The 11,207-nt window shown below is 38.7% G+C and overlaps 1 protein-coding gene across 1 annotated transcript in view; it reads right to left on the bottom strand.

Annotated features, from left to right (window-relative positions):
- Positions 1-11,207, bottom strand: part of DSCAM (DS cell adhesion molecule) — a 368,029-nt gene that overhangs the window by 136,202 nt on the left and 220,620 nt on the right. The window contains exons 10-11 of the mRNA XM_057373994.1: positions 5,586-5,705; positions 2,807-2,980 (exon numbers count right to left, since the gene is read on the bottom strand). Coding sequence (XP_057229977.1) covers positions 2,807-2,980; positions 5,586-5,705 — 294 coding nt within the window. The remainder of the gene's footprint in view (positions 1-2,806; positions 2,981-5,585; positions 5,706-11,207) is intronic.

The raw sequence follows: 11,207 nt of genomic DNA on the forward strand, positions 1-11,207 counted from the left end.
TTTTTTTCTGTTCTTTTCCTCTTTCTTTTCACTCCCTTCTCATACAATCTCCATTCAACCAAGAAGCTGGATCAGCTCCTCTGACATGAAATTGTCACTCAACAACTACTAAGGAACTAAATAAATGTATATTTGGAATTAKTAAAACTTCCCCCTTAGCACTAAGAGTATTGTTAAATGAAAATTAACATATCAATAGTTGGTTTATAGCTTGACATGGATTTTCACTAGGAAAAAATCTATCAATTTTAGAGGCAGCAAGTAATGGAAACGCATTAAATCAATTTTCATCCCGCCCATTCCTGAGCTACCAAAACKAAAATTTTCCTTTTCTCTTTTGACAGAAAAGGTCAACATCTTTCAAATTTAGATACAGATGACACTGGAAATTCTGAAAGAGTAAAGCATCAGCTCATTTAAGGGATTTTTGTAAAAAGATCTATGAAAGGTAAAACTTTATCCAGCTGTGTTATTACCAGAGTAGGTAAAAACTTCTACCAGACATGGAAAAGAATCAYCTGTGCACAAGAGGGTTTGTTTTTAAGTTCAGAGATGCTCTGAGTGGTCAACACCTGCATGCATGAGGCATCTGTGGCTCCAGGAACAGGCAAAAAAWTAAGGAATTGGCTGTAAAGGGACTTCCGTAGTGTTTTTCCTTCTGAGGGCCAGAAGTTTCATGATCAGTGACTAAATCCATCTAAAACACTCTGCTTTTTTATCAGATGATTTGAGCTACTACTCATGGATAACCCGGATACAGACTGAAGGAAGGTGGGAAGGTATTTTGTCACAAGGAAGACAAAAAATCCCTGAATTGATGCAAATCTCTGTTCATGCTTTGGGAGGCTGTGTTTTACCAACTCTGTCACCCAGAAACAACTGCCTGAGCCAGGTCCCACCTTCTRCCTCTGCCTAAAGAAGGGATTTAGGGTGGAGAGAAATCAACTAATTAGGAATAGTGAGAGTTTCTGAAGATTTTTATCTAGAAGAGGACTGATCCTGAGGRCCAGGTTTGAGGAACCTTGTGGGGAGAATAAAGGACCCAAAACAACCACACAGAAAAAGGAAACAGAGAATGACGAGAGAGAATAAAAGCAAATCCAGGCCCTCATTTTGGAGTCAGTCCAGGTGCAAATATCCTGTGCCACAACTGTGCCACCAGAACAGGGATCCAGCCATACCTGAAGCCCACCATGGCACACTTTCCCAGGGCATCTTGTCTTTAATGTGGTGAAAACAAAAGCTCTGCACCTTCCATGCTCCCACCAACACCCTCCCAGAGCTCTGTCCAGCAGCTGTGCTGGAGCTGGGCTGTGTGAGGGGCACAGGCTGCTCCCTGCTATCTCAGAGCCAGAGGGGTTTCATTAGATTCAAACAGCAGCTGGCTCCCCGGGGAAGCTCCTGCTCTCATTTGATAAGGGATGCTCTTTTATCACACATGAAACTGCATGCGGTGATCAGACAGGCAGCGTGCACGGCTGCCAGGCGGAGGGGAGATGGCTCTTGGTGGAATATAACAGCAGTGCCTCGCTCCCGGAATGGGAGATTGGCCCCAAAAATGGCCACTTCTGTAAACCATGGAAGATGGAAGTTCTACCAATCCCCAGAAAAAACTGTGCAATTAATATACGTTGATTTTTAGGAGATGAAGTCACTATGGTAAATTACAGCAGAAAAGACATCGCAAGAATTGGGGCTTACAAATTTTTGACACTTAAAATAACTCAGTTATTAATTCTCATCAACACACAACACCCCTAAACCTAAATATAAACAGTCTAAAGTACACTTTCCAATAGATAATAAATTTCATTTTTCTTCCTTTCTGGGGGGGAAAAAAGAATCTTTTTACTTTCAAAGGCAAAACCAAAACTTTTTCAAGCTAATTGACATACCAGAACTTCAAAGCATTCTGTCAATCTTCAAAGTCCCGTGAACATGAAAGTACACAGTATGGTGACCTCCTTCAATATTGGTCTGATAGGTCATGCAGGAGCATTTGGCATGCTGATGTGTCAATAATCTCTTTTTTCTCTAGTGAGAAATTACATTATCTCTACAGCTTTTTTTTTTTTTTTTTTTTTTTTTTTTTTTTTTTTTTTTTTTTTTTTTTTTTTTTTTTTTTTTTTTTTTTTTTTTTCTAAACTGTGTTGATGCTTCAAGGAATTATAGCTAACATGCACTTTTGTCTCTTGTGCCTGAAAAGTACAGGTTGGTTGAAGCTGTGCAATTAGATGGATTTTCTGAAAGTTATCTGTCAAAATTACTACTGTGGCTGTATCTATCAAATCTTAGAGTATGTTGTAAAATCTCATGGTATCTACTACTACTAATGCAACTACTGATAATAATATTAATAACAAAAACCTGCCTATAGTTTCCATCTATGATATATTGAGAATTGAATGTCTTTAATCCATATTTCCTTCAGTTTCTGAGATTTGTGACAGTTGCTGTGGGTATTTTTCCTTTTTTACTGTTTTTTTACTCCTGATCAACGAATTTTCTCACTTTCCCTTCATGACTCAGCTGTAGCTCTCAGACATGATTTTTTTTTTTTTTTTTTTAATGGGATGTTTATCCTTTTCATCTCCAAGTTCCCTTTTCTTCCTCTACCAAACAAATGTTTTTATCAACCATCCTCACTTCCAGGTGCTACCAGCTGAAATCCAAAATGAAATTAACCAACCCCAACAAACCCAACCTCTCCCCTCCCAACCCACTTCCCTCCAAACTACGGATGCAGTCAATCCTTTTTCCACTCAAYGGCAATATCTGGATCACAGAGAAGCGTTTCAGTTCTTACTTTTAACAGTGAGGTACATGGACTTGCTGACGTCTGCTCCCACATCATTGCTGACCTTGCAGAGGTAGTATCCACTGTCTTCTTCCAGCACGTGTTTGATCAGCAAGGAGCCGTTGGTGAGCAGCTGGATCCGACCGTTCAGCGCGATYGGCTGGAACTGGGGAACCCCGGCACCTGCAGCACGAAACCCATGGAAAAATGCTAAAAAACACCTCGTATTTCTATTTTTAATAAAGAACAAGTTGTAGCTTCCTGTTCTTAGAGGCAATCAGGATGGCATCTGACATCATCAGAATAAACAGAATAGTTCTTTTCCAAAACGGAATTAATTAAAGAAGGCTTTTGGGATGCAGCAGCAGCAATAATTTGCTCGTTTTAAAGGGGCAAAAGGAGCACAAAGGCAAAGAAGCAGGAAGGGSGAGAGAGGAAATGCAGATTTTCAGCCCGTTCATGGGTGAAAAGGCACATTTGTTGTACATTTAGAGGCTGATGAATTATTGACAATTACAGCTGAACAGTCAYACCAGTGTGCATCCCTAATGCAGGCAGCAAATGAATTTCTTATGTCTGTTGTAGTAAACATGGCATGCTCAGGGGACCCCTAGGACCTTGTTTATGAAACCCTGGATAACAYGGAAAACCACATCAGTGACTGTTTCTCTTGTTTCCTGCTCCAGCTGATGGACTGGTGACACAAAAAAAATCTCTGTTCTGCCATGTTTGCAACCAGTATTTATTGAGACTGTTAAAAAAACCCTAAAGAAACCCCCATAAAAAGCCCAAAACAAAACAAAGAGACAGAAAAAAAATCTCGGGCATGTTTGGCAGCATTGTGAAAATGGAAGATCCATAAAAACAGGAAGACAAAGATTTTTGTATCAAGTTTGGTTTTAAGGAAGAACCTACTCTCCCTGTGAAATAAAATACTGGRTGATTTAGGGAACAGGAAACAGGATCCTGCTCTACTGTCACAAGTTCAGGCTCCTTCAGCATTAAGGCCTCTCTAAATGTACACTAAGATACATTTCTTGTAACAAAGGGGTTTACAACCTGCTTTGGCATCAGGACATGGGATTTTTCAGGGAAGTCAAAAGGGTCTCTTYCTCAATGGAATTTTCTTGCACCACTTTCGGTACACAAAGTTAATGTCTATCAGCATTAATTACTATAAACAGTTGGCTGAGTCAACCCAGGAGGAAAAATGATGAAYAAATATTATGGGGAATGATTTAGTGTAACATGGTGAGCCAGAACGACCCATGAATGCAACAACTAGAATATTTTTAAAAACCCAGACATGTATATAAAAATTTCTTCTAGTCCTAGAATATTTTGCTTTGGGAACTCACACCTACACTGAAGGCCTGGTGACCAATACTAGGAACTTGAAAAATGTTAAAATTATCATATTTTCAGAAAAAAACAGTTTTCATTGTTGATTTCAGAACTATTTTAGCCATGTGCATGTCCCACTTTTCCATTTGTCAATTTATCTTTCTTTAATAAGCCATTTTTCCTGTCTTTTAGTTAGAAGGCACATTTATGGTGAACTAACTGTAGATGCCTGCCATTGAATTAGGAAAAATTGTGGGAAGAATTTAGTGTACATGGAAAGGAAAGGGTTGATTCTCCTCAGGACAGCTACTGGAAAAACGAAAGAATTTTGTAAAGCAGTTTGCAAATGTTTCTTACTCTTCACACATATTTTCACTGCTATTTGAGCCTAAAGTCCTTCCTGAGCAGGGAGAGGATCTTATCCCATACATTGCATGGATGAACACTTTCCCAGATAGTCTATGGTTCTGCCATTCCAAGATGGACTTTTTATCTCCTCACAGTTAATTACAGCTCATCTAGCTTGGCTTGGCACCCTCCTTCAGCACACARACACAGATAACCAGAATTACCTCTTTGTGCCCTAAATTAATAATTAAAATYCCATATACTACTGAAATTAAAGGAATTTGTAACTCTGCACCTTCTTGCAACAAACTGTCATTTATCAACAAGAGCAAGAATAGCCTTTAACATGAACTTTTCTCTCACTCTTATTTCTTCAAAAACATTTTGGACTTAGATCCTAAGGATCCCAGAAATTTCATGGGATATTACAAAAAAAAATATTTTCAACATTTAGATTGGGTACAGAGTTTGCAGAATGTGGGGTTTTTTTTGCTAAAACCCAAAAGACAACTGGCCAGAAGACAATCTATCAGGCAGCACATTTCAATTAAAAAGCAGTCAATTTCCTATGTTTACTCAGGGTTGAGTGGGGCCACTTTTAATGTTCTGTTACACGAGAAGGTAATGTTAAAGCATCATTTAAAATGCATACTTGAATTACTGTTTGTGTTAATGCTACCTGACCTTCCTTCTTCGATGAAACGATGTGATTGGCCAGGTTATCACGAGTTTTGAAGGGTGGGGGAAAGAAATCAGCCAAATGTTGCTGGTGAACCTTGTTTTGAGGTTGTTTAAACCAAAGCTATGTCTCTTTTTTCCCAGCCATCCTTTTCATCCTGAGGCTGGCACAGGCTCATGAGCACAGCCAGGACATGTCCAGGGCAGACCAAAGCCCAGCTCAGCCTTGTGTGGGACAGTGACCAGCATTTTGTGCTTGGGGAGATGATTTATGAGCTATAAAATGTGAGTGATACGTCCATCATTGCACCGTGCCCCTCTCTGCCAACTTGGAGATTAAAACAGCAATTTAACAGGTAAATGGGATGTTATCAAGGCAGATTCAATCCATCCCCAGTGATTTGCACAGGACTCTTACCTTTTGAGTATTTCCAGACGATGGTGGGGACAGGATAACCCTCGGCAGAGCAGTTGAGGATGACRGCTTTCCCATAGATCCCGTCCTGGTCGCTGGGCTGGACCACAAACCTGGGAGGAACTGTGGGAAGGGAGCAGAGGGAACCATGGAATTTGTGCAGTTTGTTGGGTATCTCAGAATGGCAGAGCTGCCACATGCACAGTTATAAAATTCCACAGGGAAAAGCAAAAATTAAAACCAGGTTTTTGCTGATCGAGTAACACACTAAGGTTGGTTTAGCAGATAATTCACTTTCGGTGCACAATCTCAATGTATTTCTTGGCAGCCATGACAAAACCACTGGTCTTTACAGAATAAAAAAAAGATTTCATAGAATCTTTCCATGGCAGAGGTTAAAAATGGAGTAATAGATAAATCATGTTGTTGTGGCCCGCAAATAAATGCTTTCTACCAAAGGTACATTTGTCAGATGTCTAAGAACAATTGATTTTTTCTGTTTGCTTTTTATAACAGTGAACGAGCAAGCTTTAGAAAAAAAAAATAATTAAATTATTTAGTATAAATAACCTTAACAAATAATGCTTTCACTAACGATAGAATAGTTTCATATTAAAATGAGGGTGCTTGAACCATAACTTCTGATGGGACTTTTCTTTCCAAACAGGCAGAGAAAAGTTCAACACAATTTGCTTGCATTAAGTTGACAAGGAGAAGCCTTATTTCAGTGCATCAATGTACACACGTTATTAAACTTATCCCAAAGTACCATAAAACCACTGCAGTGAGTTTTCCACACATAAGTAAGTACATAACTATTTATGCATAAATAAAATAAGAGGTGCTTATCTCAAGAAAAAGCTCTGCGTGTTCCAAATCCAGGTACAGAGTTAAGAAAACAGCTTGTGACAATGTTMGATCCAACAATTTGCCATGAAAACCTGATTCTTAAATGCCAAAGTCTCAGTAAAACCTACATATTTGAAAAGTCCTACAGCCAAAATGCAGACAGAACACGGCTACAGGAAACAGAAGGAACCAACAGAGTACCCCYGTACTAGAAAATATATTTGCTGCTGACAAACACTTTGGCTTTCCAAATGGCTGCCATGCTGACAAATATTTATTGTAGTTCATGTTAATTCACGATAGGTAAACATCAAATGTGAAATCCCAGCAGCAGCAGCCTCTGGGCAATCACCCATCCTGTTCTAATTATCTACTCAGAGAGGACGTTTGCTTCAGTAGCTCCTTTCTCACTGCTCTGTGTTCATTTCATCCCCAAACACACAAGGAGGTATTTTCCAAGGCAGGTGAAAAGCACAGTTATTGCACAAACGGATTTGATGTTGTACCACTTGGCGCAGTGGCACCAGCCTGTTTCACSTCGGTGGCTGTGAGTAAATTCGTGTTTGCCACTTCTGAAAAATCAATTACAAGCTGCTTATCCAGAAAGAGGGATAAAAAAMCCAACGAACCCACCATTCTTACAGGTGAATGATTACAAAAGATGCAATGGAGTGACTGATAATTACTGTCCTCTATCACTGAAGGACGTGAAGAGTAAAATGTCTTTTAAAATCTGTCTTACAATACAGARCKTCTGTAATTTGKTTTATTTCCCTTTSTTTTATTTCCCTATATTTTATTTCTGTAATTTGTTTTATTTCCCTATTTCTTTGAAAAACATTTTCTTTATATTCTCCATTTGGGATGAATGTCACTAGCACCAAATGCTGATTTTTCAGGAAATAATTTGTTTAATTAAATGAGCAGGTGTATGCAGGAAGTTCTGGATAAAGTGAAGCTTAGTATGGAATAAATGCAATCAGTCTTTAAAATACTATTTGTATTAAAGTTATCTGCTAAAATACACTTTTTGTCTAATCCCATTTGGCATACACAGGAAAAAAAAGGGGTGCAAAGTGGAAATATCCTTTAAGGATTTCTATGGGAATTTTTCCACATTCTTCCACATCTTTTGGGAAATTATGAAGATATTCTTGATGCGTTATGCCTTTWACACTGACAAACTCTGGACAGGGCTATTCATCATTTTAATATCACTGTCTTTTGGATATATATAAAACATAAGTTTTTGCTCAGATATTCTTGATATTCTCAATTTTAATTACTACTTTCAACAGAGATCAATACTGGAATGGTAACTGCAGAAATAAATTTTACTGTGCACCTGCAGGACCAGGTGCATGATTTGGAATCAGATTATTTCCTTGTTTGGCTCTATAAACAAAACTTGGCAAAAACTCAGCCTGCATCCAGTAACAGAAATAGTTTCAATGTTCACTAAAGCTTTGGCCTTCCTTTAGGACTGCTTATGAAAATACCAACTTGCTGCTCTGGTTTTGAAGACASAAACCCTTGACACTTAGTCTTAAGACTGACAATAGAAATCAGAAGAGATGCTGCARCAACATAAAATTACTCATTCAATGACCTTTCAATTGTTTCTGTACTGCTGTCTAGGTAAAGCCACAAGATTTTCCTTCTTATATAAACAATCAAAAAGCAAACAGAGCAGACCTTTGTATTTTTCTTCCTCCTTGCTCRTTTGCTTCTCAATTTTATTTCAAATTAATAACTTGTTCTGTGCTGTGTGCTGCCATCATTCAGAACACGATTTGGTCTAGATTTTGATACTTAGCTTTAGATGATAAACACACATTCACTTTTTCATTATCTTTCAGGTGATCATCAGCCCTTAAAGAATATGTGCTTAGCAAGAATTTAACTGAGGTAATTTGTCTTATATGTTTGAGTCAATAGAAAAAAGTAAACAATAAGTTCCTCCTCTCTTTAGTTGTAAAGGTGAGACTCCTCTGCTTCTTTCAAAGTGAAACTTTCTGAAATGTGTCACAAATGTGACTGAACAGTTCTGCTTTATTATCATCCTCATCTCAGCAGCAGCACAGTTCCTTGAGTTCCTGTATTTAACCTGCATTTAAAATTGTTTTAACAGTGAGTTTCTGGTTGGTTCTCATTTACTGCAGCCCACAGGGCTGTGATGAGAAATGAGCTGTGGAACTRTTTAGGGTATGACAGGTTCAAACTCTTTAATGGCTGAACTAATTCAAAGGGCCTAAAATAAGTATTTTCCATCAATGCTATGATTATCACTCTCAGGCTCTCACTACAGGAAAACAAAGGATGAGAGCAATCAGAATAGGATCCATCAGCACCCCAAAATCCTTCTCCCAGGGCTGCTCTGTCTGCTCATCCTCAGCCTGGATTGATCCCGGGGATTGCCCTGACCCAGGGGCTGCACCAGCACTTGGGTCTTGTTCAAMCTCATGGTACCACATCAATTCCCCAATTTAAGTTTGCTCTGTGTAAATCCAGGAATCACTTCTGACAGTGCCAGGGACAAGAGGACAAACTCACAAAATCCTTCCTTTGACAAACTCACACGCTCCTTCCTGTGACAATCTCACACACTCCTTCCTGTGACAATCTCACACACTCCTTCCTGTGACAATCTCACACACTTCTTCCTGTGACAATCTCACACACTCCTTCCTTTGACAATCTCACACACTCCTTCCTTCCTGGACTTCAAATCCATGCAAGCACTTCTGGCTCCCTAGCTCTCGGATCAGTAAATCCCTCTGGAGAGCAATTCCGAAGGCTCCTAACATGAGCTCCTCTGGTGGGCTGCTGGAGTGAGTTAAGAAATAATCGACCACTTTGGCCTGGATTACAACATTTCATTTTCACGTGGAATATTTGTACTTCCCATTTAGATCACACTGTCAAAATGATGGAAGGAATTTAATCAGCCAAAGCAACCATTGATGTATTAATGAATGAGATCATTAAACACTTTGCTTTAGCAAAGATGAACAGTTATTATATTCGGTCATTGGACCTAAGGGGTCGATTTAGCTGGTTTAGTGAAACCATTTGCTCTGCAGTTTAAGGAAAAAAGATGTAGTTTTGCTAAGTGAGGCAGTGCCCAGTGGTTTGTGTTGGTCAGGTTTGTCTTATGAGAACATTAAATAAGAAAATGTTTTAGGAATCATCTTTAAAGCCGCAGTGTAAACACCAGCAAGGAAAGTAAACGAGTTTTGACACCAGCTCTGACCTTAAATCCTCTCTGCCTGCTTTTCTGTCACAACTGCATTTGCTGCACCATGCCAGCACCTCCACAAAGCATCACAAAGAAGGTGGAAACTCTCTCATTATCTGGAAAATTCAGGGAATCCTCACTGGGTGCCTAACTATTTAATGATATCTAACACCCCTGGCAAGTGCAAGATGAAAACACATTTAATCCACTTAATGTATTATGGTTGGTTATTAGGTATCTGAAGACCTTATCTCARTTTTAACCTACGATGTGTTCACTAACAGGAGATATAAAATCATGATTTATGCATCCACTGCTATCTTTGARTTCCCTTTTCCAGCAGTATCAGAAAAATTCTGAACTCATAATACATTTATCAGCTTTTTCTTTTTGGTTACCCATTAAAGTTCTTTTCACTGCTTTTTATTTAATAATTACTCCCATTTTAGGAAAATCTACAGAATTGAATAACACATGATAAAGTGCACATAGATTTTTAATCACTCTTTAGAAGTCAGCCTTAATGAGTAAAGTCTTGATTAATTCCTTGTGATGATTTAAGTAGTTGACAGAGAAGATATTTTCCTAATTTCTATCTATGTCTCTCATGACAGGATCCTATCCTTTCCTTTTTCTAACATGACTAGCAAAACAGAAATGTGCTAAGAAATATAATAATAGTAATAGTAATAGTAATAGTAATAGTAATAGTAATAGTAATAGTAATAGTAATAGTAAAAATTAAGAAGAGATGAGGTTTAGAAATGTCCTTCTCGCTGCCAAATTTTTAATGCTTTTCCAGAAGATCTGCAGATCAAGATTTGGCAGAGCACACAATTTTGAGAAGGAAAGTCCTTTTTTTATTCACTTCCACTTCCTTCSTGGAGCCTCTAAATACAGTGAACAGGGTAGGCTTCTCTCAATGGATAATTAACGAACTTTTAAAAGATATTCCATAAACATTAGGGCTAATCAAGCCTGCTCCTCTGTGGATTTTTATCTCATGTTTGAAGAGAGATTCCAGGTGGAACATTTCTTGTATTTTCAGAAGGTTTTGCCTGTGCAGATTCTCTGGTACTGAGTGTTACACCCAGTGTTTCTTATCCATCAACTCTTTTCATTAAGTTTGTAGGCTTTCAGCTCCACTGGACGTGTTGTCCCCTCTTCCAATTATTCTAAAATTGGCCAATATTTTGTGGAAGCAAGCACTGACAGCTCCAGGTCCAGAGCATTTGGCTCTGTCTCATTTCTAGCTTCTCTCATGGCAGAGAAAACTGAGATTGCCCTGAGAACTTCTTACCCAGATGCTTCAAAACTTTATTGTCCCATTTTCTCCCAGCTGGTRCCTTCCATCTCCTCTGTGATGCTGTGGAAGCTGCTCCTCATCTTCTTCTGATATTTAAGAGAGGGAAAATCCAGCCTTGCTGGCCATGTGTTTTTAGGGCTCCTCATCACCACTTGGTTGCTTTTATAAAGCCCAGAATAACTGGAACTGTGAAGATTTGCCATAAAGAGTTTAAGAAACCAGTGCTTGGTTG

The sequence above is a fragment of the Malurus melanocephalus genome, unplaced genomic scaffold (assembly GCF_030028575.1).
Source record: "Malurus melanocephalus ecotype Western Australia unplaced genomic scaffold, MMel_1.1 scaffold_212, whole genome shotgun sequence".
NCBI classification, from domain to species: domain Eukaryota; kingdom Metazoa; phylum Chordata; class Aves; order Passeriformes; family Maluridae; genus Malurus; species Malurus melanocephalus.